At 59.8% G+C, this 25,732-nt stretch overlaps 4 protein-coding genes across 6 annotated transcripts; 2 read left to right on the top strand and 2 right to left on the bottom strand.

Annotated features, from left to right (window-relative positions):
• The first annotated feature begins 321 nt into the window (after positions 1–321).
• Positions 322–7,778, top strand: PPP2R5B (protein phosphatase 2 regulatory subunit B'beta). Its single transcript, XM_059718573.1, is given in 10 exon segments — positions 322–790; positions 1,674–1,782; positions 2,599–2,652; positions 2,736–2,810; positions 2,992–3,114; positions 3,896–3,925; positions 3,927–4,024; positions 5,263–5,364; positions 6,135–6,201; positions 6,203–7,778. Coding segments are annotated over 10 exon segments (1,200 nt in total). The 5' UTR covers positions 322–617; the 3' UTR covers positions 6,572–7,778.
• A 355-nt stretch (positions 7,779–8,133) lies between these two features.
• Positions 8,134–10,383, bottom strand: GPHA2 (glycoprotein hormone subunit alpha 2). Its single transcript, XM_059718566.1, has 3 exons — positions 9,821–10,383; positions 9,562–9,734; positions 8,134–8,704 (listed from the first exon to the last, which is right to left on the bottom strand). Exons 1-3 carry the CDS (start codon positions 9,921–9,923, stop codon positions 8,603–8,605), a joined length of 378 nt encoding a protein of 125 aa, XP_059574549.1. The 5' UTR covers positions 9,924–10,383; the 3' UTR covers positions 8,134–8,602.
• A 3,379-nt stretch (positions 10,384–13,762) lies between these two features.
• BATF2 (basic leucine zipper ATF-like transcription factor 2) lies at positions 13,763–16,326 on the bottom strand. Of its 2 annotated transcripts, none has more exons than XM_014604755.3 (3): positions 16,025–16,326; positions 15,272–15,373; positions 13,763–14,455 (listed from the first exon to the last, which is right to left on the bottom strand). In XM_014604755.3, the coding sequence occupies exons 1-3, from the start codon at positions 16,079–16,081 to the stop codon at positions 14,255–14,257; spliced, it is 360 nt and encodes a 119-aa protein (XP_014460241.1). In that variant the 5' UTR covers positions 16,082–16,326; the 3' UTR covers positions 13,763–14,254. The 2 variants fall into 2 exon arrangements, with proteins under 2 accessions (XP_014460241.1, XP_006265065.1); XM_006265003.4 differs by having other exon boundaries at positions 13,763–14,458; positions 16,025–16,323.
• Positions 16,327–18,250: 1,924 nt separating this feature from the next.
• ARL2 (ADP ribosylation factor like GTPase 2) lies at positions 18,251–25,190 on the top strand. 2 transcript variants are annotated; one of them, XM_059718552.1, is made up of 7 exons: positions 18,613–18,905; positions 20,718–20,779; positions 21,231–21,568; positions 22,634–22,744; positions 23,390–23,552; positions 24,335–24,415; positions 24,735–25,190. In XM_059718552.1, exons 3-7 carry the CDS (start codon positions 21,504–21,506, stop codon positions 24,867–24,869), a joined length of 555 nt encoding a protein of 184 aa, XP_059574535.1. In that variant the 5' UTR covers positions 18,613–18,905; positions 20,718–20,779; positions 21,231–21,503; the 3' UTR covers positions 24,870–25,190. The 2 variants fall into 2 exon arrangements, with proteins under 2 accessions (XP_019340278.2, XP_059574535.1); XM_019484733.2 differs by lacking the exons at positions 22,634–22,744; positions 23,390–23,552; positions 24,335–24,415; positions 24,735–25,190 and adding an exon at positions 18,251–18,367 and having other exon boundaries at positions 18,619–18,905; positions 21,231–21,492.
• The last annotated feature ends 542 nt before the right edge of the window (positions 25,191–25,732 follow it).

The raw sequence follows: 25,732 nt of genomic DNA, 5'->3' as shown, positions 1-25,732 counted from the left end.
TTGTGACTTCCTGCCCAGCCCAGGGGACTGCTTTACACAAAGTCCCACCGCTGGGGAGTTGTCATTTCCCACTCCCCTTGGATTGGGATGATTGGACAGGAAGTCTGGCCTCCAGGGAGCTAGACTTCCTGTGCTGAGAATCTTGAAAGGCTGGGCAGGAAGTCCCGCCCCCTGTGGGAGCAGGACTTCCTGTCAAGCCAATCTAGGCAGGAAGTGCTGTCCTTGGAGGTGGGTGTGGGGCTTCCTGTGCTGATGCTTCCTAGTCCAGCCATCCCTCTTTAGTAAGAAGTTTCCTTTTGGGTTGGGGGTGGAGAGGGGGTGGCACTTCCTTTGGCTAAGATCTCCCTCTCCTGGAGAGGCGGGACTTCCTGTAGTGAGGCATTCAAGCCAATACTGACAGGAAGTTCCTTACTTGAATGGGTGGCCCTTCCTGGCAAGGCAACCCATCTTGATAGGCAGGTCTCCCCCCCATGAAAGGGGTGGACTTCCTGTGAAGAGGACTCCTTCCCTGGGGATGGCAGAACTTCCTGGCCTGGCAGGAAGTCCTTCCTCTAGTGGGGAGGGTCTTCCTGGGGACATGGATAACAGCTTTACTACCACTGGGTTCATCTTCCTCTATGCCGTACAGGGCTGGGGGGGCATCTACAGTAGATAATTGCCCCCGACAGCCTGGGTGGGGGTGGGGGCTGGGGCAGGAGCAAGTGTTTCCACCCTGTCCTGCCCCCTCCAGGTTTATCTATGAGACAGAGCACTTTAACGGCGTGGCCGAGCTGCTGGAGATCCTGGGCAGGTAATGGAGGCACCTGGGGGTGGGGCTTGGGCACAGAAGTGGGTGGGGCCTGGACAGGGGGCGGGGCTTGAGAGGAGTGGCAGGGCCAAATAAGGAGGTGGGGGCACTGTACAGTGTCATCTTCAGGGATCTTGGTTTTTCTCTGATCTAAAAAAAAATCCCAATTTTTCGTTTAAAAATAAATAAATAAACAGTAACCTCAATTCCACACTCCTCATGATTAAGTAAAACACTAATATATAGATGTGTGTAGCGGTGTTTCATTCTAATCATGGAAAAATATGGAGTTGGGGTTACTTTTTTTTAACTGAAAATCGGGTTGTTAATTTCTATAATTGGAGAGAACCAGGATCCCTGGTCATCTCTCTCTAGCCTGGCAGAAAGTTGTGTCTCTTGGGGGTGGACTTCCTGTGGGGGGAGGTCCCTCTCCTCCTCCAGGAGTGGGTGAGGAAGAAAGTTGTGTTGCTTAAAGGGGTGAGACTTCCTGTGGTGAGACCTTCCCAGGGGATGATTGGGAAGGAAATCCTGCCCCTAGTGGAGGGGAGGTGGGACTTCCTGTGGTGTGAAAAGCCCTCTGCCCTAGCATGTCCAGGCAGGAAGTCCCGCCCCTGGAAGGAGGATTTCCCTATAGCAACTCCTTATTTTAGGGGCAGCCTGGGAGGGGTGGCGCACCATAAAAGCTGGACGAGGGGGTGGGGCTTATGCAGGGTGGCGCTTGCACCAGAAGAGCTTGGTAAAGGGGTGGGGCTTGCACAAGAAGGGGGCAGGGCACATGATTTGCCAGCCCCGGCAGACAGACACCACCCCCTTGCCTGGTGCCCCCGTCCCTCCCAGCGGGTGACCCTGTCTGTCTGCCCGCCCATCCATCCATCCATCCTGCAGGCATCATCAATGGCTTCGCACTGCCCCTGAAAGCCGAGCACAAGCAGTTCCTGGTTCGGGTCCTGATTCCCCTGCACTCCGTCAAGGCACTGTCAGTCTTCCACGCCCAGGTACCGCTGTGGGCGTGGGGCCTGTCCCTCCTCTGGGGCTCAGTCTGGGGTCTCCCTTGCCTTGTGGCAGGTGGCACGGGGTTTGGGGGGGGGCATACAGGGAAGGAAAGGATCCAGGCATCTGAGCTCCCCCAAGCCCCTACTCCCCTCCATGAGCTGGGAGAGAACCCAGGCTCCCAGCCCCCTCCCTCCCTCCCTCCCCTCCCTCTTCCCTGGGTTTCTGTGGGAGGGGGTTCTGACCAACCCTGCCCTCCCTCCATTTACAGAGGTGTAATTGTTGAGGGTGGGGTGGGGGAAGAAGCCCGTTTTGGGGGACAGCTGTGGGGGGAGGCAGTAACTATGTGCTGGGGCAGGGCCTGGTTTAGGGGGGACTGTCTTGAAGAGGGGGCTCTTTTGGAGGCATTGTGGGGGGGAGAAGACTTCTGGAGGGCAGCTTGTTGGGGACCAAGGGGTCTGTTTTGGTGGGGGGGCAGTTATGGGTGGCAGAGCCTCTGAGGGGCTCTTTTGGGAAGGTAATTGAGGAGATGGGGCCTGTTTGTGGGGCAGTTGTGGGGGGTCCTGGGCTATATCAGGCGTGGTGGTGAGGGGCAGTGACGGGGCAGAGAGGGCTGTTCTGGGGGTATGGGTCTATCTCAGTGGGCAGCTGTTGCGGGGGGCTCTTTTGGGGGACAGTCTTGGGGGACTGGTGTGAGAGTCTTTGGGGGGCAAGGGCTTTTGGGGAGCAGTTGCTGGATGGGACTGGTTCAAGGCTTTTCTGGGGGGCAAGGGGCTGTTTTCAGTGGGTTTTCATCCACGCTCTGCCTCCCCCTCCCCCAGCTGGCCTACTGTGTGGTGCAGTTCTTGGAGAAAGATGCCACCCTCACGGAGCATGTAAGTGCCCACTGGGGGGGGGCCTGAGGGGCCCTGGGTGTGGCAGACCACACTTGGTCTCTAATCCTGCCTCTGTTACCCAGGTGATTCGGGGGCTGCTGAAATACTGGCCGAAGACCTGCACCCAGAAAAGAGGTTTGGGGAGGGGGCTGAGGGAGGTCTTTGGGGAGGGGTTGAGCTGGGGGGGGTCATCCATACTCATTAGGGGGTGAGAAATGGGGCTGCAGCCAGGCTGGGGTGAAGGGGATGGATAAGTGGCTGGGGGGAGGTTATAGGATAGAAGAGGAGTGGCCTGTGGCACTTGTCCCGCCCTGCCACCTTACAGGCCACTCCCCCCAGGTGATGTTTCTGGGGGAGATCGAGGAGATCCTGGATGTCATTGAGCCCTCGCAGTTCGTCAAGGGTGCAGGCAGCCGCTCTTCAAGCAGGTTGCCCCAATGCATCGCCAGCCCCCACTTCCAGGTAGGGGCGGGGCAGGGGGTGGGGCCTGCTGGGTTTCCGCCCATAAGGGGAGTGGGGTTTGAGGGAGTGCAGGGTGGCTAGTTGATGACTTTGTCTTAGGGCCCTCCCTCAATCCTAGAGGGAGGGGCCTATTTTAGGGGATAAGCTCCACCCCTCAAATGGGGGGGTCAAGGGAGTGTGGCCTATCCAAGGGGGCAGGCTCCGCCCCTGAAGATGGGGGGTGGGTCACACAGCAGGGGCAGGGGCCTATTCTAGGGGTAGATTCCATCCTCTGAAGACTCAGGTAGGGCCCAGTATAGGGGGAGGGGCTTATTTTAGGGGTAAGCTCCACCCCCAAAGACTGGAGGCAGGCCTAGGACAGGAGGAGAGTCCAATCAAGGGGGCAGGCTCTACCCGTTAAGTATGGGGGAGGGGCCTATTTTAGGGGCAGCCTCCACTTCTCAAGCCTGGGGGCAGGGCTTCTGGTAGGGGCGGCCCCTCCAGGTTAGAGGCATAGCTATCCAATGCCCTGCCCCACCAAAGTTGGGGGAGGGGCTCTGGGGAAGTGAGGATGGGGGCGTGGCCTGCCTGGTGCCTGCCTCTGGAACTGAGGGGCAGGCCTTTAGGTAGTTTTAGGGGTGGGGTAGCTGTTGCTCCACCCAATCAGCTTGGGACTGGGGTTCCAAGCAGGGAGATCTGGAGCTTTGGGAAGTAGGGGAGGGGCCAAACTAAGCCCTGCCTACACCATGGGACCCACCCAGGGGCATGGCCTTGACCTCAGCATCCCCTTTGGCACGCCTAGGTGGCAGAGCGGGCCCTGTACTTCTGGAACAAACGAGTACATCCTGAGCCTCATTGAGGACAACTGCCAGGCCGTACTGCCCGCCATCTTTGGCACCCTCTACCGTGTCTCCAAGGAGCACTGGAACCAGTGAGCCAGTGGGAGGGACTGGGGGGGAGGGGTCTGTCTGGTGGGGAGCGGGGCCTGGGGATGGACGCATCATGATGCTTTGCTAGGTGGAGGGAGGTGTGGAGGCAGGGCAGGCAACTTGTTCATCCCAGAATGCTGTGTGGGAAGATATGGAAATCTTGGCTATCCACAGTGCTTTGCAGGGGTGGGAAGAGTTGGCATCCTATGATGTTTTTTGGGGGTGGCCTGATGCAGTAATTCCATAGTGCATTGCAGGGGCACTGAGGTATCCCCTGATGCTTTGCAGCTCTCCATGGAGAGGGGCCCAATCCCAGAATGTTTTGCAGAGTTTGGGTGGGGAGGGAGGGGGGTTCATTTGGCAGTCCCCCGTGCATTGCAGCAGGGTGGCACTGGCAATCCCATGATGCACATGGCAATCCATGATGAATTGTGGCAGGATGGGGGTTTAGTTATCCCCACTATGCTTTGCAGTCTTCTGGGGGTGCTGAGTTAATCCCATAATGCCCTTGCAGTGAGTGAATGTGTGTGGCAGGAGAGGACTTGGCTATTCCACAGTGCTTTTCAAGGTGGAGGGTGGGTACATCTGGGGAAAGTGCCCATCCCACAATGCTTGGCAGGGGACTGGGATGTGCATATGGAGGAATTTGTCCATCCTACAAGGCTTTGCAGGTGGCAGTGTTTTGAGGGGATGAATTGACTAACCCCACATGCTTGCCTGGGTACATGGAGAGATTTGGTTATCCCACAATGCTTTGCAGTTGGAGGAGTGAGGTTGGGTCTTGGCCATCCATAATACTTTGCAGGGGTGGCATTTATCTGTGTGAGAGGACTTGGCTGTCCCAAAATGTTTGCAGTTGCAGGGGGTGTTGAGGAGAGGGGCAAGTGTCTCGCCACCCCCTATTACGGACATATACACAGACCCCTGTTGCAAAGCATCGTGGGATAGCCAAGTCCCTCTTCTGTACGCATGCACACATTTCCCACATTGCTTTACAGGGTTGGCCAAGTCCTTCTTCCCCGCATACACAATGCTCTGGACGGTGTGTGTTAGTGGGGTGGGATCTGGCCACCCCATGATCCTTTGCTGTGGGCAGGGGGCAACTTGGCCACTCCACAATGCTTTGCCAACATCTAGGCAGCCTGTCTATCCTCTCCAATGGACTGTGGGGCAAGGGGGGAGGGGGGGTCCAGAGGGGGCGAGCGGTCCAGCCTGCCCTCACAACTGCCCTTGCCCCCAGGACCATCGTGTCTCTGGTCTACAACGTGCTCAAGACCTTCATGGAGATGAATGGGAAACTCTTCGATGAGCTTACGGCCTCCTACAAGCTGGAGAAGCAGCAGTGAGTGCTGGCCGGGGCGGGCCCAGGGCATGCTGGGATGGGACCAAGATGGCACCCATGTCTGGTCTCCTGTGCAGTCTGGGGTGGGGTGGGGGCTTCCCCCTTGGTCTAGCTGCTTCACAGCTGGCCTCTTAGCTTCCCACAATGCCTGGGGCAGCCCATGTGCCCCCTTGGTCCAAGCTGCCCTGGGGTGTGTACATGTTGAGGGAGGGGGTAGGGGAAAGACATGCCTCACTTCCCACAGTGCATTGGGTTCCTCCTGGCCTGAGCTCCCCGAGGTGTGCCTCAGTTCCACAATGCCCTGGGGCATCCTGGGAGACATCTTGATGTGGGTGTGTGGGGGGTAGGGGAAGCCAGAACATGCTTCGTGACCAAGATGGCATTGGGCTGCCGTACTGCATCATGGGAAAGCTTTGCCACCATTTTGGAGCACCAGCTACCTCTCCCACAATGCCTTGAGGCAGCCACAATGCCACCCTGTTGCTGAGATCTTCCTCTTCTCCCACAATCCTTTGGGGCCACTATCTTGGCTTTCCTCCCCAAACTATTGCTTATTTCCCATGATGCTCTGGGGCTGCCACATTGGCCTGAAGCTCCCCTGTTATGTTTTCCTCCTCTCCCACAATGCCCTGTGGCTGCCCTACTGCCATCATGGCCCGAGCTACCCTGGTGTCCCCCAGCTCCCACAATGCCCTGGGCTTGTCTCCCTGCCCCTGGGGCTCCATGGGGTGGGTTTTTGGGGCCCCCCTGACCCCCAGCCCTGCCTGCAGGGAGCTGAAGAAGGAGAAGGAGCGCCAAGAGCTGTGGCGGCAGCTGGACGAGCTGCGTCTCCGGCGGGCTGCGGGGCCTGGAGGAGGCACAAATGAACCGGCTCAACCTCCAGCACGGCCACAGCCCCAAGACCATAGACCCCCAGCCCCCCTATTCCCCCAGGGGCACTTATTGCCCCCCCAGAAGGGGCTGCAAGGGGGAAGGGGAAATGCTTGATGATGGGGGGGCAGGGCCCTCCTTCTTTTTGCATCTCAGCTGCCCTCCCCCCATCCAGTTCCCCCCCACCACGTTGCACTGCACTGTGCCCCCACCAGGGGGCACTATCCCTATTGCCCCCCCCATAATGCTTTTTCCCCACCAGGGGGGGCAGGGGAGGGGGGGGGTGGCTGCTCAGCTGGGGTCCCTAGTGGGGGTTTGTGGGCCACCAGAATGGTGAGTGCTATGGGGGGTACTGTTTCTGCCCCCCCACTGCACCCTAAAATATAGCTCCTGCCCCTTTAAATATCTGCTCACTTACTTTGCTGTTGAATGATTTATTCCACCCCTCTATAGATGGTAGATTCCACTCTCCCTTGTGCCCTCCCCCCCATGGACAAGTCCAAAAGGACCCTCCTCCTCCTCCATGGCACAGTCCAATGGAATGTGCTTCTTCTGTGACTGAGCAGGCTCTACCATCTTTGGGAAGAAGGGGGGAGGTGCAGGTAGATTCTACCACTAAAGTTGGCTGGGTTAGACGGTACTGTTCTCAAGGGGGGGGGGGGTATTTGCATAGCTGGACCTAAAAAGGAGGGTTGAACTACTTGAAAAGCAAGGGAGGGGGGGGGTTAAATGGGTTGTACCACTTCAGATGGGAAGGAAGGGGAGATAAATCAGTTCAGGGATGGGGGTAAAGTTACCCTGAATATACCAAGTGTGGGCAGTTAACTAGACTGTACCAAGTGTGTGTATGGGGGGGAGACTATTGGACTTTACCATTTCCTTCTGGGAAAGGGGATCATACCATTCAGAAAGGGGATGCAGCTGTTTAACTTACCCCCCTAGGGGGTGGGGAAGGAATAACCTGAATGGATTATACCACCTGTGCCCAGAAGGGGTGCTGCTTGGACTGTACCATTCCAAGAGTGGGCTGTACCATTTCTTGGGCGGGGGGGGTCTTGAAACACCCTTTCCCTGCTGCTGTTTCACATGATCCAAGGTCTTAATTTGGGGGGTGGGTCCCTGGGGGCCTTAGGCCTGATACCCTCCCCCCTACCTCCCTCCTCCTAAATCACTACGGCTTCTTTTTTCTTTTTTTCAGAGGTGTATTTTTCTTCAAGAGAAAAAAAATGCCGCCTCCTTTAATTGGTGGGGGAAGTGGGATCCTCATTTAGTGGTAGCCACACCACATCCCTTGCCGGTCACCGTAGTAACAAGGGTGCACCAGAGTTGTCGTAGATACTGGGCCGGCATAGTTACTGTGAGATGCAGTGGGGGAGGGGGGGCTTTTTTGGGGGAAGAGTTGAAAATAATAAATATATAAATATTATATATATTTAAGGCGAGTTGGGTTCTGCGTCCCTGTCTTCCCCCGCACTTGATTTATTTTTTTTTTTTATTTTTTTTTTCTTGGTTGCTGTATTCAATAAAGAGATACTTTCATGTCAGCTGGAGCCTGGGCTGTGTTTGTAAAGGGTTCTCTCCAGCTCTGGGGCGTGGGGCAGTTGCCTGGGTCCTGTCCTGGGCCTGCGTTCTCTCCAGCCCCGGGAGGGGACTGGGTCTGACACGCTGCAGTTGTGGGGGGGAAGGGTAGGAGCCTGGACACCGACCTGGGTTCTCTCCGAGTTCTAAGTGGTCTGAGCACCACCAGGATGGGATCTGGAAACTCCTGGGTTCTCCTGCACCCTGTCAATCTTAGGGAAGTGACCAGTATCCTCCCACCAAAAACTGCTTCCTTTCTGGGCCACAGATCCTAGCCATGCAAGCAAGTCCTAGCCCAGAAGCACCCACAGGACTCAAGGGTTTTTCGTAAGGTCATTTATTATGTGCGGAAGCACAGAAAACAGCTCTGGGAGCAGGGCCTGGCTGCCCCCCCCCCCCCCCCGCAACCCCTCACAGAGAAGGGGGGGCTTAGGCTGTGCCCCCCCCTGCCCTACTGCTGCAGGGGGAGAGGGCAGAGAGGGAAACTGAGGCATGGGAGGCGCATGTGAGCGTGCAGGGAGCAGTGTCAGTCGAGTTGCTGGGCAGTGAGGGGACAATGCAGGCGGCTGGGCTCCTACCCCTGCCTGCTCTGGCCCCCCAGGCCCTATTCTGCTGGCAGAGCTGGAAGCAACCCAGGAGTCCAGGCTCCTTAGCCCCACTTCTCCAGCTTGGAGGTGTGGGGTGTAGGCTGGGCAGTGCTGGGAGCCCAGACCCCTGGGTTCCCCCCGGCTCTGGGAGGGGGGGGATGGGAGCCCGGACCCTGGGTTCTCAGCCCCCCCGCGAAGCAGGGTCAGTAGCGGGACAGGCGGCACATGTCGCACTGACAGGCCTTGGCTGTGAACATCTCCAGCTCCTCGCGCCCGCCACCCGGGCACTGCAGCCGCACCCGCACCTGGGACACAGGGGCGAGGAACCCAGGCGTCCGCGCCCCCCCATTGGCCCCTCCGCTAGCTGCCCAGGCCCCACCCCCAGGACCAAACACACCCCAAGCTCCACCCACACCTCCCAGGGCCTCAGGTCCTGCCTCTTCCTTTCCCTAATGCCACTCCTCATAGTTCCGCCCCATCCCTTCAGGCCCCGCCCCAAACTAGATCATGCCCCCCCCCCCCCCGCGCTAGACCTCCCCACTCTGGTCCCTGCCTGTAGCACCCAGCCCTGTCCCCCATGTTAGACCCCACCCCTGCCCAGGCCCCGCCCCCAGTGCCGGACCTCACGTTCTAGACCCCACCCCCGCCAAGGCCCCACGCCCTGCGCTAAACCCTGTCTTCATCTCAGGCTCCGCCCCCAGGCCCCACCCCGTGTTTGACCCCGGCCCCCGCAGCTAGGCCCTGCCCCCTGTTCTAAGTTTAGCCCCCATGCTAGACTCCTCCCTCCCCTTCCAGACCCCGCCCCCACCACTTAGGGTCGACCTTTTCCCAGGTCCCGGCCCGAAATGCTAAGCCCCACCCCTCCTGCTAGACCTCCTCGGGTGGCCGTCCCCTGTTCTAGACCCCGCCCCCCGGGATAAGTCCCGCCCCCTCGGTGCTAGGCCCCGCCCCCATGCTAGCCCCTGTGTTCCCAGTTCAATGTCCTGCCGCCTGTCCCTGCAGCTCAGGCCCCTCCCCTTGCTAAGCCCACTCCCTGCTGCCCCATCCTCAGCCGTAGACCCCACCCCTTTCCCAGGCCCCACCCCCAGGGCTAGACCCCGCCCCCTCCGCCCAAGTCCCTCCCCCGGTCTAGACACGCCCCTCCTTCCCAGGCCCCGCCCACCTTGGCGAGGCGCGCGATGGTGCAGCAGCGCGAAGCGGAAGTGACGTTGTGCGCGGCTGCCTCCAGCACGGCGCGGCGCGAGGGGAAGGCGCTGGACTCGCAGTGCCCCGCGCAGGCGCGCAGCGCTCGGGACCCGCGGCACGACCCGGAGCCGCGCAGCGTCACCGTGAAGGCTGGCGGGGGCGCACGGTCAGCCCAGAGCCCTGCGTCCGCCGCCCGCCCCCCCGGCCCGGCCCGGCCCGGCCCGGCCCGCGCTTACGGGTGAGGTGGCAGCCGGGCTCGGGGGGCTCGGGGCTCCGGGCCGGGCCGGCGGCGAGCAGCAGCAGGAGCAGCAGCGGCGGCGGCGCGGCCGGGGGGCGCATCGCGGCCGGCGGCTGCAACAGGCGGGGGGAGACCGCCCCCGGTCCCGGGTCTGTCCGGCGGGTCCCTCGGTCGGTCTCTCCCCGCCCGGGCCCCGCCCCCCGCCCCGGCCCCGCCCACTGGAGCGTGTGTCACGAGCCCCGCGCTGCAGCCAGCCCGGGAGAGTCTCCCGCCGCCGTGTCCCGCGGGGCGGGGGTGAGGGGAGAGCCGAGCCGAGCCGAGCCGAGCCGAGCCGGGTCCACGCGCTTTATTGCGGGCTGTCGCCGGTCTCGGCCACCTGGTAGATGAGGAGCCCGGGCCGGGCCGAGCCGCCGCCCCTGTCCCGGGCCCGCCGCAGCCACAGCTCCGCCAGCAGCCGCAGCGCGTCCCGCTCCGCCCGCGCCGGGCCCCGCCGCGCCGCCGCCTGCCGGACACCGCGCTCAGCCCGGCCACTCGGGACCGGGACGGGAAGGGACGGGGGCCTGGGGTTGAGAGCACGGCCCCGGAGCCCTGGCTTCCCTCCCGGCCGAGCGGGGGGCGGAGTCCCGGGTCCGCCCTGCCTCACTTTCCCTCCCCCATGCAGGGAGAGCATGGCGCGTCCGGGCTTTTCAGGGTTAACCGGGGCTGGGGCAACCCCCCCCCTTGGCTGGTACCGTAACTCCCCTAACCCCACGCACCGCATAATCCCCTCCCGCTTTGCTACCAGCTGGGGGCAAGTCCGGCCCCTTGCCACCGTATTGCTGCTAAGAACGCACGTCCCCGAATAGGAGCCTGCTCTTCCTTGTCATGGGGCAGCAGTAGGGTACATAGCGCCCTCTTCTTCACTGGACTCTTTGTCTTGCCGTAATGCTGCTAATGTTCGCACCCCTTTGACTAGGGCCTGGGGTCCTACCGTAATGCTGCTGCTAAACCTCATCCTAACAGGATTTTGCTTGCTACTGTAATACCTCTAACTGGCATCATAGCAAGACTTGGTTTGGTACTGTAATACTCCCAAAAATGTGCCTGTCAAAACTGGGACCTGATCTTTGCTTGTCATTGCCAGGGTGGCATTATAATATTCCTAATAATGCACCCACCAAAATGAGTCCCTCTGGGCCTGTGCTGTAATATTCCTAACAAAACACCCTCCAAAACAGGCCCTACAAGGTCTGTGCTGTAATGCTCCTAATAATGCCCCCACTGGGGTGGTACCATAATACACCTAGTGGTGCACCCCCAAGACTGGACCTCCTGCCCTCTCTGGCACTGGCTGGTAGCAAGTAGGGAGGAAGGGGTATCGTAATATTCCTAGCACTGTGCATCCTGATTTTGGGAGGGTACCGGGGGCCCCCTCACCTTGCACAGCGGCAGATTGGGGAAGTCGTTGGCCAGGTTGATGAGCCCATAGAGTGCCATGACGACAAAGAGCCAGATAGCCATCTGCTGCCCCAGGGTCGTGGCACCACTCCACAAGGGGGGCTTTGTGGGGCCTTCCCCAGCCTCGGGCCCCTGGCAGGCAGGGCACGGCCTTGCCCCCAGCACAGCCTGCTCGGCCATGGAGCAAAGCAGGAGGCCCAGGAGCCAGCTGCCCAGCGCCATCCTCATAGGCTCAGGACCTTCCCTTAGCTTGGCCTGGGGGCTGGTGATGGCATAAAGACCCTAGCCAAGCTGCTGTGATGTCATCAAGGCCCCCCCCTCTCTGGGGCATGGGGGTCCCTTCCCCAATCACCCTCACTCCACCAGCTCCTTCCACCCTGTGTTGAAAGGGTTAAAATGCTCCAGGATTGGGCCCCATCAGGTCTCCCATGGGGGGGATGGGCCCTCTTTCTGCCCCCCCACTCCAAAGCCAGCAGCATTGTGGGGGCCTGTGCCTTTAACCCTACTCCCCCAGTCTGTGACATCATAGGTGGAGCTGCATTCTGGTGGCCTTGGCAACTTTCCCAGAATCCTCTGGGGTTGACATGAGGGCTCTAGGCTAGACCATGGTGCCCTGCCCCCTTTATGGTTTTCGGAAATGCTTCTAATAATACAATGAGGCTAGGAGGCCCTAGCCTACCGTAATGCTCCTAATAATGGTCATGAGGGTGCTAAGAAGAAGGCAAAGAAAACAGGGCTGTGAGTCTGGTGGGGAGAAGACTGAGGGGGATTAAGTAGCAGCCATCACCTCCCTGGAGGGTGGCTCCAAAGAGCATGGAGCCAGAGACAGGACAAGGAGCAATGGGCTCAGGCTGCAGCAAGGGAAGTTGAGGCTGGGTATGAGAACAAATTCTGGAGAAGGGTGGCAAAGCACTAGAACGGGCTGCCCAGAGCGGTGCTGGAGTCTCCATCCTTGGAGATATGGGAGCCCCAGGGGGGGGGCAAAGCTGTGGCTGGGCAGCACCCGGTCCCATTGGGACGGGGGGTGAAAAGGGCCTGGCTGGGGGCCCTGCTAGGCCTCCTCGGCTGCCTGGACAGACAGACGGGTCAGGGGGCAGGAGCCAGGGACTGACTGACGATGCTGGGGAGGGCGAGACATCCGGGGGCCGGGGTTGGGGCAGGCCCTCAGAAGAGGGCTGCAAAGTGGGGAAGGGAGAAGCACGGGATCAGGCTGGTCGTCTGGCCGGTGTCTCACACAGTCGCACACACAAGACCCAAGCATCCAGGACACACGCACGCCCCCACCCCCCCAGTCGTCCAGCACACACACACTAGGCATCCAGGACTCTGACACGCCCCCCTGGCCCTGGCCCCTGTACAACTTGGCCAGGCTGCCCACAGCCCCCAGGCATCCAGGGCACATACATGTGCACACATACATGCACCCCCCCCCCCCCCCCAGGCATCCAGGGCACACATACACCCAGTAGGCATCCAGGACACCCCTCTAACTCCAAGTGTCCAACACACACACACTCTCTCTCTAAGCATCCAGGACTTGGACACAGACACACACCTGGCCCTGGCCCTTGTACAACTTGGCCGGGGCAGACCACACACCCCACCCCAGAGTCCAGCACTCAGATGCATGTGCACACACACACACCGCCCCCTGACCAACCCCTCTACAGATCAGGACTGTCCTGTAGCCCGTGGGGCCATGGGGGGACACTTGGCTTGGGGGTGCGTGCGGGGTCCCCCAGGCCACACAGGTCACGCCAGGTGCAGAGCACGGCTGGCCTTGCTGCCATGGGGAGCTCTGGGTTCAATTCCTGGCCAGTGGAGCCCCCATTTCCCCTCCCCACCCCGCAAAATATTTGAAGCCAAACTCCCCTCTGCTGCTGCAGAACTACCATAATACTCCTAATAATCCACCCGTCAAATGGGAGCCCCATGCCCATTGGAGTGGAGAGGTGGTGCTGCTGTAATACCACTAAATGTGTGCACTAAAAAGTGCAGCCTTGATTATACTGGGGGGCGCCTCTCTGGGCACTACTGTAATATCCCTAAAAGTGCCCAGGATGCAATGGAACCCCACTGTTATTTGTGGAGTGGGGGGAGGGCAGCTGTGAGCACTACCATAACATACCTAATAAAGCACACTCCGCAAAGCAGCCTTCAGCTGGTATCCTAAAACAAGGAATAATGCAGGTAAAAACTGGCACCATGTTAGTGAAACCTTGTTTGGGGGTGGGAGGCTGCAAGTAGTGCCATAAATACCACTATGAATGCACCTCCACAGTGACACCCTGATAATGCACCGTCTTTTGGGGGCAGGGGCTATGTGTAGTACCGTAACCACCACTATGAGTACACCTACACAACCCTACTCTGAGCACCATCCAAATCCCCACCTGCCAGTTTGGTGAGTGGATACCATAATCCTTCTAATATGGCAACCAGGACTCTGATTTCATGGGGAAAGGAGACATCAGGAGCTGGCAGGGGAAAAAGAGGTCTCGGCAAGAGAAGAGGAAGGCATTTAATTTATAGTTCACAGCTCAAAGAGTCAGGGTTGGGAAGGGGCCTAGTGTCTCCGTGCTGGGTAGTGTGGAAGCCAGTGAGCTTCTCTGTCATCCTGGTGTGCAGAGACCCCACCAGAGGGATACAGTGCAAAGAACGGCCCCCCTCGCCCCCACCCCCGTCCACAGGCTGGGCGCCCCGGATGCCTGGGTTCCTTTGCAGGGCGAAGGGGAAGGAGGCCAGTGTTTTTGGTCCTGTTGGAATGAAGGGATCAGGCATGGAGTCGAGCCCATGCAGCGTGGAGGCTGGGGTGGTGAGGGGTGCTTAGATGTGAAGTCAGATGGAGGGTCCGGGCCCCCACGCCCACAAAACCCCCACTCCCCTTCCAGAGCCAGAAGAGAACCCAGGTCTCTGGGGTCAGGCCAGCATGCCAGCTCCTGTCTGTCACCAGTTAGCCCCACCCGCATGCCTCAGTTTCCCCCCAAGTCAGGGGTCAGGAGACGTCCAGCTCCAGCCCCTCGAGGGCCCAGGGTCGGGGTGTGGGGGCCGCCAGCAAGTCCAGAAGAAGGTTGCGGCCGCCCAAGACGCAGGAGACTTCGTGCTGGGCCAGGACCTGGCTCCAGGCCTTGATCTCTTGCTGCAGCCCCTCGATCTCTCGCCGCAGCCCCGCATTGGCCTGCTCCAGCTGCTCGTGCTGCTGTGGCGGAGAGAGAGGGGTTAGGGCCGGGCGCTGGGGCCCCCCCAGTGCTAGGAGGGGAGTGGGGTTGGGGGGGCTGGGAGCCTGGGCACCTGTGGGTGCATCTGTCCTGGATGCCCGGGTTCCCTCCAGCTCTGGGAGGGCAGTGGGGGCGGGGAGGGAGCAGAAGTGGCTGGGGCCTGGGTTGTGTGGGTGTGGGTGTGTTTCCCGGATGCCTGGGTTGTGTGGGTGTGGGTGTGCGTGTGTTTCCTGGACGCCTGGGTTCTCTTCAGAGCTGGGAGGGAAGTGACACCCGGGGGCAGAGCAGGAGGGCTGGGAGCTCGGGTGGGTGGGCTCAGTGTGCGCCTGGGTTCTCTGCAGCTCGGGGCGGGGGGCTGGGAGCCCGGACGCCTGCATGCTCGGAGCAGGCTGGCCCCGGTCCAGCTGGCTCTGGGCCACCCCCCACACACTTCCTGGCCCCCCTGCCAGTGCCTGCAGCCTTTTGCTATTACTTTCGCTCAGCCTCCACCCTCCTCCCTTGCGGGGGGAGCACTGGACTGCAAGGGCAGAGCAGGAGAGAACCCGGGCGTCTGGGCTCCCCTTGTCCCCACTCCCCTCCCAGAGGCCCCAGGCTCCCAGCTCCCCCTGCTCGCCAAACAGGAACCCCCCTTTACCCCGCATCAATGCAGCACCTCTTAAAGGGGCTTGTTTGATAGCTTCCGGGGGGGGGCAGAGAATCCCCCCTCCCAGGAGCAATGCGGGGCTTAGGACACGTGACATCTTGATTTGGGGAGGTCTGGTTTGGGGGGGTCTTGGTTCTCGGTGGGGGCAGACCTGGTGCAGCTCGTCGGCCTTCTCCGTGTGCTTCTTGCGGCTCCTCTGAGCAGCCACCCGGTTCCTCTGCCGCCGCCTCTGCTGCTTCGTGTCCGAGGGGTCCTGGAAGGGGGGGTGAGAATATGAAACCCAGGCATCTGGGGTGCACACACACACATACACATGTGTGCACACAACCCAGGCATCCAGGACACACAGACTAAGAACCCAGACACCAAGGAGACAAGCACACACAGACACATACACGGGGAACCCAGGTATCTGGGAGATGCACACACACACACACACACACAACCCAGGCATCTGGGACACAGGTGCGCGCACACACACACCAGAAACCCAGGCATTTGGGGGGACATATGCACAGAGACCCCAGACATCTGGGATAAGCACACACGTGTGTGCGCACACGCAGAACCCAGGCATCCAGGACATGCACACACACAACCTGCAGGACCCAGTTGTCCCGTTCCCCCCACTGTACACACACACACAGAACTTAGGCATCTGAGACATGGGCACACAAGTGTGCGCACACGCACTGAGAACCCAGACATCCAGAATGAGCACACACTCACACCAGGTGTCCCGAATACACACACTGAGAACCCAGGTGCCTGGGACATGCACACACAGACACAACCCAGGTGTCTGACACCCACCCACCTGCACCCTATCTCCGACCCCACCCCTCCCCCCTCCCTTTCCACCCCGACACCCGCCCCCCCCACACGCATGTGTCCGCACACTCACCACCACCCCTTGCGAGTCGTCTGAGCTGCCACTCCAGGCCACCAGGGTCCCCTCCATACTGGCCTGGGAGGGGTAGGGGAGTGTGCGTGCAAGCCCAAGGTCCAGCCTCTCGCACGAGGCTGGCGCCCGAGTGCGTGTGTGACAGTGACGCCTGGTCCTTTGTAGCCTCCCAGGTTTCGGTTTATCCTAAACGGGGCCTTTGCCCAGAAGAGCCTGCGACACGTGGCTGGAATTTCCTGCTCCATTGGCCTGACCTCGGAGACACCCCCCTCCCTCACACGGGCCTCGCACAAGGGTGGGGAGCTCCCCCCAGCTAGGATCCACCCCCATCCTGGCCCTGGAGACACCCTCCCTCTCCCTCTCCCTCGCACAGGGCTGGGGACCCCCCCCTGCTGCCTCCCAGCTTGGATTCCTCCCTCCCCCCCAGCCCTGGAGACACCCCCCACTCCTCACACGGGCCTTGCACAAGGGTGGGGAGCCTCCCTCCCAGCCAGGACACCCCCCCCCCCCCGGAGATATCCCCCACTCCCTCGCAGGAGCCTTGCATGGGGCAGGGAGCCCCCAGCCAGGACCCTCTCCTGACCTTGGAGAAACCCCCTCCTCCATTGCACATGGCTCGCACAGGGATGGGGACCCCCCCAGCTGAGACATACAACTCCCCCCTCCTGAGTGCAGGGGCTGGATGGGGAAAGGGGGATCTTCATGCCTGGGGGGAGCCAAGGGGTAGTTGTGAGAGAGTGAAATGCTCATGGGAAGAGGGAGGGTGAGAAGGGGGTGGGAATGGCTGGACTGTGACGTGTGTGTGTGTGTGTCCTGGATGCATGGGTTTGGGGGGGGGCATGTGTGTGTGTCCGTGTCCCAGACCCTTCATTTTCTGTGTGTGTGTGTTGATCCATCCATCCTGGACTGCTGGGTTCTGTATGTGCATGTGTGCATATGTATGTGTGTGCGTCTGTCCCAGTCTCCAGGGATGTGTGTGCGCACGTGTGCTTGCGTGTGTTCCTCCTCTGCTGGACAAATCTGGCCACCCCCATATCCTTCCTGGCATCCTTGGAAGGGTGTTTCTGGGAAGGGGAACGGTGTGTGGGAAACCTGGGTTGGTTTGTTAATCATTGATCAACCTATCTGGAAAGGGTTGGAGGGAAATAATTAAGTCCCACACTAATGAAGCTTCTTCCCCTCGCCCCCACTTATCTTCCTCCAGGAAGCTTTCATCCTTCTCCATCTTGGGTGAATTGTGTCGTCTTACGCACCAGAGACACGCAGAAGATCACTGGGCCCCGTCTCCCACGGGCAAAGCCAGCTGGGATCTCATCCCAGGAGCCCTTGTTCTCTACGCCTGAATCCCTCCGGGTTTGTTTCCCATGTGCCCTCATCTTAGGAGCAATACGGTGCCCTTGCCCTTGCACAACCCTGACTTATTGCATGCAGTCTACTGCATTTTCTAGCCTACCACATTCCTGTTTTTTTAAGAGCATCAGCTGCTGGGAGTTTGATGCACATTATATATAATAAATATGGTAAGAGCAGGGCTGTGATGGTGATTTATTTTAGGACCCTGGCGGGCTACTGTATTTTCAAGCATACACACAGTAAAAAAACCTGGGAATTGTAGTGCACGTTATATATGATAAATAAGGTAAGAACAGTTATGTCAAGCCCCCCCCCCATGATTTACCATAATTTCTCGTATACAACACACACGTTAAAAATATATATTAAAAGAGCTGCTGGGAGTTTCATGCTCAGTAATATATTTGAAATATTGTAAGTGCGGGGAGCAAAGGCGACAGATGTCACAGCCCCCTGGATCTACCGTATTTTCTGGAACACAGAACACACCTTACAAAAAAAATAATTGAGGAGCTGGGGGGTGTGGTGCACATTATATGAGAGACGTTTCCCCTGGTGACTTACTTCAGGGCCTATTTTCTGGCAGAAATCGCACAGCTAAAACAACCAACCCAACTGCTGGGAGTTTACGTCGCGTCGTATACAAGAAATACGGTAAGAGCAAGCCCCTTTCCCCCCGTGACTTATTTCACGCCACTGTAACGGGCCCGGGGCAACGGAACTTATTTCACGTGAGTCGGCCAAAATGGCGCCGCCCCGCTTCAGGGTAAACCGGTGGGGGTGGGGGTGAAGACCCGGCGTACATAGCCACTTCCGGTCCCGGCACCGGAAGTGAGGCGGCCGCCATTTTTGCGTGGGCGACATGGAGTGAGTGCGTGCCTGGGAATGGGGCGGGGCCACAGCCCCATCGTGGGGGAGGGACTTGGAGATGAAAAGAGGGACACCCTGTGTGGGAGGCGGGAGTGGGGGACCCTTCCCTTTATGTGGAAGGTGGGGGGAGGAGTGCTGGGGTGACCCCCGCAATACAGGGGAGCTAGGGGGAACCCTAGTGTGTGGGGGAGGGGTCCTGGGGTGACCCCCCCCATGGCTGCGGGCTGAGGGGCGCAGGCTTGGGGAGGGGGGTGCTGGGGAGCCCCTGCGGGCTGACCCCGTGCGGGAGGGGGGTGAGATCCCTGGAACCCGGGTGGCAGCTGGGGCCCACTGGAGTCCTCCCAGCCCCTAACCCTCCTCTCTCCCCCCAGGGGCGAGGCCCAGCCTTGGGGACGACCTTCCCGGGGCCGAGCTGCGGGGCCTCTCCGAGCCCTACGGCTCCTGCAACGTCCTCCAGACCTTCACCGTCGCACCCGTGGAGGGGGACACCACGGAAGGCATCGTCCACCTGCGTGACACCCCCACGTGCACAGAAAGCTCCTCTTCCCCCTCCTCCAGAGCAACGGGGCTCAAGACCCCCCACCACACCTGCTGGCTACGTCCACCCCTGCCAGCACCTGCTTTATGCCCCTGGGCATTATGGGGCGCTGCAGGCCTGGTAGGGGGCGCTTCACCTAGGAGAAGTAGAGGAGGGCAGCAAGGCTGATTCGTGGGCTGGGAGGGAGAGATGAACAAGGCCGGGCCCGTTCCGTTTAGAAAAGAGACACTTGAGGGGGGACAGGACAAGGGTTTACAACGTGCTAAACAGCAGCAAGATTTATTATGATTATAGGGATCGTTGTTATAGGGATTTGTTAGGGACTAACTGTCACCAGACAAGAACGAGGGGTCCACCGAGGGATTGGCCTCATTCTTGGAGGAAAGGGGCATCAGGAGCTATGGAGCACGGGGGTTTAGGGGCATGGCCTCTGAATCAGAGCGTTCTGGGCCTCGAGTGCTGGAGGCTGCAAGTGAGAGAGGAACAAGGGGGGGGAAATCCTGCTCAGACCCAGTCACTCTCCCTCCCATCCTCTGCTCTGCTGCCGTGGACAGAGGAGACTGGGCAAGATGGACCTAGGGTCTGACCCCATCTGTGCAGCTCTTACGTTCTTTTGTATGAGCAAGCTGCCATGAGAGGAGCTCTTTGTGCCGTGTCTGCCCAGACCTGTGGCCAGGGGTATGGGCAGACGAGCTATGCCGCGGCCTGCTCGCCATACCGGGCTGCTGCACCAAGTCTGCAGTGCAGTGCGCCCAGAGCTCTTAGGCTTACTGTGAGCTAAACAGTAAGCGACCCCCAGCTCCTGGCTTCAGGGGCTGGGATGAGCCTGTGATTGGAGGGAAATGGGGGTCTCCAATACCCACCCCCACTGCGGAGCTGGGCCAGGGACCAGTGGCTCTGTGTGTGTGTGTGTGGAATGTAACCTAGATTCCCTTCAGTGAGATTTGGTGTGGGGCAGAGAGTTAAGATCTGCTGACCTCCAGGGTCCCTCCCTGGATCAAACCCTTGTATAAAGGGCATGGAGGGAGCCTGGGTGCTGGGCTGAGAAGAGGCTGGGCCACTTAGGCATGCCGAAGCTCCCTTGAACATGGGGAAGCTGAGGCACAGTTACCCCAGAGTTAACCTATCCTGGGTCTTACTCTGTGGTAAGAAGCAGATGCATGGGTGGCCGCCATGGGCCAGATCAGATCCTGTGTGGGGTCTGCAGCCGCCCCAGAACCAGAGCCACGTACCAGGTCCTGGAGCCCACGTGCAGGGCCCCAGATCCCATGTGCTGTGTCCAATCCCATGTACCAGGTCCTGGAGTCTCCTCCCATGTGCTGGGTCTGAGTTACACACCGGTCCAATCCCATGTCCCAGGTCCAGCCACGCACCCACCACACAGACCAACCAGACCCAGCCTGTGTTCTCCACGGCTTCATCAATGTAAAGCCGGATAGCGATAGGAGTCTAATTATCACGGAGCTCCCAGACCTCTCCCTGCTCCTCTGCCCACCACTGAATACCCAGGCCTGTGGGGAAATCCCTTCCAGCCCCATCGCTCTTGGGGTCTGCGATTCCAAGTCAGAGAAACTGAGGCACAGGGGGGGCATGTGGAAATAGGGGCTTGCAATTCAGCTGAGTGGGAACTTGTGCCTGCTTCTGCAGCTCTCGTCTCCTTTCCATCGGCAGCTGCCTGAGGGTGTTCTGGGGTACAGGGAGCATAGGGTGACCCCCCATCCCACCAACCCTCTATCTTCCATCAGCTTCAGGTCCTTGGTGCCATCAGCTCCTATCACAACACTGTCACCTTTCTGCCACCCCCTCTCCTTTGTTAATGCAGGGGATCATTAGCGCTAACGAGACCTGGCTGGACAGGTGATCATCCATAATCAGCTTGTCTCTATCCCTCTTGTCTTTCTTCCCACCCCCAAATCTACCTGCCTTGTCCAGGGAAGCCTGCTGCCCCCGCATCTTGTTTGACGATGCCTCCGGATGGGCCCTGCACTGCCCAGGTAATGGTGTGAGAAGGAGATACCCTCATCTCTTTCCCTGCTAGCTCCAGTCAGGCCTGTGGGACATGACCACAGGGGGTGGAGGAGGGTGGGGTCCTCTTAGCCCCCTGGACCTGGGGGATCTCCCAGATCTTAGCTCAAAAGCACCCCCCCCCCAAATGTCAGCATGTAGGAGAGACCCTGAATCAGACAGCTTGGGACCCCCCGGTGCAGGAGATGGGGCAGACGGGTCCTGACTTTGCCCTGCCTGGGGGTCCCTATGGGGGTGGCAGATGGGGGCCAGGTCCCCTACGGCTTGGAGTGAAGGTGTCTGTGGAGGGACAGTACAGTCATCCATGCTCTTATCTCACACCAGCTCCTGGTGATGTCATTGATGCATGCAGCCAATGGTGTTGCATCATTATAGGGCCTGTAAATCCAGCCTGAGACCCCCCGTAATTCCTCCCCTTAGGTGGCGCTATGCACGCCCCAGCGAGCGGCCTTCTAGCCAGCAGGTGTCTCTATGCTTCGCACCCACCTCGCGCTAGGTGGCGCTGCGGCGCAGGCTCCCCCGGTGCGCCTTCGGCCCCTCTAGGCGGCCGGGCATCCTCGCTTCTATGATTTCCGGGAGGAGGGGGTGTGGTAGCCGGCGAGCGCAGCCATTGGGAAGGCGCGGTTCCCTGACGGGCGGCGTGGCAGGCCAATAGGGGCCGGGCGAGGCGGAGGAGGCGCAGGGCCAGTGGCGATGGGGCTGCTGACCATCCTCAAGAAGATGCGGCAGAAGGAGCGGGAGCTGCGGATTTTGATGCTGTATCTTTCAGTGGCGGGGCCGGGCCGGGCCAAGTGCCCCGGGGGGGAGCGGCGGCGGCTGGGGGTATGGGGTGGGCTGTACCAAGTGTTTGGTTGGGGGGGAAAGGAGGAAGGGGCTGTACCAAGTGTCTGGAGGAGGGGTGGGCAGAACCAAGTGTTTGAGGGAAGGGGTGGACTGTGCCAAGTCTCTGGAGGAGGAGGGGTTGGGCTGTACCGAGTGTTTTGGGGGAAGAGGGGTGGGTTGGTACAGCCCACCCCTCATGGTACACATGGTACAAGTGTCTGAAAGAGGAGGGGGCTCTGCTAAGTGTAGGGGATAGGGGGTGTACCAAGTGTCAGGGGGAAGGGATGGGTTGTACCAAGTGTCAGAGGGAGGAGAGAAGCACAGGGTGGGATGTACCAGATTAGAAGGAGTAGGGTATTTTTTGGCGGGGAGGAAGGGGTCTGTACCAAATGGCTTGGAGGAAGTGAGGTGCACAGGTGGCATGGGGTGGTCTGTACCAAGTGTGTGTGGGGGGGGAGGGCATGGGCTGGGGCAGGTGAGCAAGTATCTAGGGGTGGAAAGGTGGGCTGGAAAGGGTGTACCAAATGGCTCAGAAGGGGGGGAGATGCTCTGCTTGTGGGATTAGCTGTACTAATTCTCTAGGGGTGGACTGAGTGGGCTGTACCAAGTGTCTGGGAAAGGAGGCAGGTGCTAGGACTATTGGGTGGGCTGTACCAAGTGTTGGAGGAGGTGGACACTGTGATGGGGTGGGTTGTACCACATGTCTGGAGGAGGGAATCTTGTGGTGTAGCCCACCCCATACCCACATGTTTTGGAGGCTCCTGTGGGCATGGGGTGGACTATACCAGCTGCCTAGGAGAGAAGGGGGTGTGCTGAGGGTCCAGGTGCAGCTGGGGGGTGGATGTACCCAGTGTTCATACAGGCAGAGGGCCTGTACCTAGTGCCGTCTGCCAGAGGCGGGGTGGAGGGCCTGCACCAGGCCAAACCTGCTGTGACCCCCTGCCCCTCCCCCCATCTCCATGTGCTGAGTGGTTGCTTCCTTGACCCCCTGCACCCCCCAGTGGTTTGGATAATGCTGGGAAAACCACCATCCTGAAGAAGTTCAATGGGGAGGACATTGACACCATCTCACCCACCCTAGGCTTCAACATCAAGACCCTGGAGCACAGAGGGTGAGATTGTAACCCCCCTCCCTTTTCCTGGTTGGTACAGCCGCGTGCCAACCCCTTGCTTGGGTTGGTACAGTCTGACACCCTTTCCTCACCCCCCCACACCTCCTTGGTACAGCCCAGCTTTTTCTCCTTAAGCCCTCTTGGTACAATCCAGGGCCCCTCCCTCACTTGTACTGGTAGAGCCTGGCACCCTCTTGGTACAGCCCGCTACCCTTCTCCCTCCGAGGTACAGGCATAGCCTGACCCCCCCCTCCCCTTAGTGGGCTCTACCAAGCATCTTCAAGGGGCTTCAGGGTTGTACCAAGTGGCCTGGGTTATGGGGACATGTAGCTGGGCATGGGAGGAGTATAGCTGGTGTTATGGTGTTGGACTGTACCAAGTATGGGGGGATGGGTTGCACCAAATACTCTCACCGTACTGCAAGGTTGTACCAAGTGTGGGGGGGGATGCAGTTGGCCATGGGGCAACTACAGCAGCTGTTATGGGGATGGACTGTGCCAAGTATTAGGGAGGGGGTTATGGGCTGTAACAAGCCTTTTCAGGAGGCTGTAGGGTTGTACCAAGGGGGCTGGAGTGGGAGGGGGGAACGATAGCATGCTGGGATCTCCTCCTAATGCTGCCTGTGTCTCCTCTTCCCCCACCCAGGTTCAAGCTGAACATCTGGGATGTGGGGGGACAGAGCTCCCTGCGCTCCTATTGGCGCAACTACTTTGAGAGCACAGATGGGCTTATCTGGGTGGTGGACAGTGCGGACCGGCACCGCCTGGCCCTCTGCAAGCAGGAGCTCCAGAACCTCCTGGTGGAAGAGGTAGGTGTGTACCCAAGGCTGGGGTAGGGGCGGAGAGGAGGGGAAGGGGGTGCCCTTGAGTTGGGGCAGGTGGCTGCAGGTAGGTGGCCATGGCAAGCCTATAGCCAATGTTATGGGGATGGACTGTTCCAAGTATTGGTGGGGGCTCGGGGCTGTGTCAGGGGCTGCAGGATTGTACCAAGTGGTGTAGGGGGCACCATACTGTTGGACATGGGAGGGCTATACCAGATAGGGATGGACTGAACCAAGTATTGGGGGGTAGAAGGATGTACCAAGTGTCCTCAGGGGCTGTAGGCGTCATGGGGCGGGATACACTAAGTGGGGGGGGGGGGGGAAGCCATGCAGCTGGGTATGGGGAGATTATAAGCAATGTTACAGGGTGGGCTGTACCAAGCTTTGGTTGGGGGGGGATGCTTTGCAGGGTCTGTGGGCTGCACCATATATCTTCAGGGGGCTTCAGGGCTGTACCAAGCTTTGGCTGGGGGCAGTGTTCAGCAGGGACTGATGGGCTGTACCAACTATCATGGAGGGGGAGTGCCTTGCTAGGTGTCCTGGGTTGACCCAAGTGTCTACAGGATTGTACCAAGTCTGGGTGGAGGGGGTTCTACCAAGTAGGGGTTGGGTAATAGGGGCCTGGATCATACCAAATGTCCAAGAAAGTGAGGATTCTGGGGTGACTATTGGCTGGAAATCACCCTGTTTGCAAGAGGGGGTAGGGAGCTGGGGTGGAGGAGGACACATCTAGCTCAGGTTGCTGACCCTCTTCTAATCCCACCCCCCAGCGCTTGTCAGGGGCCACCCTGCTCATCTTCGCCAACAAACAGGACCTGCCGGGGGCGCTGAACTCCAATGCCATCCGCGAGGTAAGAGTCACAGGGGCTGGGTTCTCCTTGGGTCTGGGAGGAGAGTGAAGGCTGGGAGCCTGAATGCCTGGGTTGTCTCTAGTTGTGGAAGGGGAGTGGGGCCTGGTGGGGGTTAGACTAGCAGGGACTGGGAGCCCTGGACTCCTGTGTTCTCTCGTGCTCTAGGACAGGAGTGGGAGCTGAGGGGTTAGAGCAGGGGGTGTGGGAGCCCAAATGCCTGGGTTCTCCCCAGCTCTGAGGTCCAGGGGCTTGGAGCAGGGGGCACTGGGGGCTGGGATGCCTGGGCTCTCAGCCTTCTCCCTCTTCCCCCATCTACCAGGCTCTGGAACTGGACAGTATCAAGAGCCACCACTGGTGCATCCAGGCCTGCAGCGCGGTCACGGGGCAGAACCTTCTCGTGGGCATCGACTGGCTCCTGGACGACATCTCCAGTCGCATCTTCACCGCGGACTGAGCCTGGCCCTGACGGGGTCCCTCCTTGGGGGTGTGGAGGGCAGGCCTGTCTCCCCTCCCTGTCACCCACATCACTGCTTCTCCTTTGGACTCGGATTGCACCCTCCATCAGACCCCTGGGTTCGCCTGGATAGGACCCTGCATCGCCTCTGGGGGCGGGGGCTTGGGATAGGGCCGCGAGAAGGGAGGCTGGGGTGAGGGGGGCCCTGAATTCCTTGAATGAGGGGGCTTGGAAAGAAGGAGAGGTACTGGCCCCCCCCTCAATCGTTGTGTTAAGTCTTGCCTGTGTCGCACTAATAAAATCACTGGCCTGCCCCCTCCAGGCCCAGCTCTGCCTGTCCTTCCGGTACTATGCGCCCCATTGCAGTGAGCTGTGAAGCCACAGTCCCACCACAGAAGCAGCTGCATCCCAACCTCTGTCTTAGGAGGCTCCTGCCCCAAAAGCAGCCACATCCTAGCACAGGGTTTATGTGTTCTAGCCGTGTCTGTGCGCCACCCCAGAACCAGCTGTGTTTTGTTGCCTGTTGAGGGGTCCCTGTCTGCTCCACCCCACAGGTGGCTGCATCCCAACCCCAGTCTTGGCTGAAGAACCCAGAGTGGCATTCATGCCTTGCCCCAGAAGCAGCTACACATGGGACCTGGTTCACGTACAATACTCTTGTTCACATCCCACCCCAGAACAGGCTGCATTTCACTGCTGGAGGGGCAGGTCTCTGTCTGTTCCACCCCAGAGGGGGCTGCAACCCACCTCTCAGGCTTTTGGGGAGGGGTAGGGCACCAGGGGGCCTGGGGTCTCCCTAGATTACCAGGCTCGTTGCCCCTGCCCTGCAGACCCTGCCCCTACTACCTCTCACCTGCCCCCTT

Source organism: Alligator mississippiensis, chromosome 15 (assembly GCF_030867095.1).
Source record: "Alligator mississippiensis isolate rAllMis1 chromosome 15, rAllMis1, whole genome shotgun sequence".
Classification (NCBI taxonomy): Eukaryota; Metazoa; Chordata; order Crocodylia; family Alligatoridae; genus Alligator; species Alligator mississippiensis.
The sequence above is the reverse complement of the archived record's forward strand: the minus strand, read 5'-3'. Positions and strand labels throughout refer to the sequence as shown.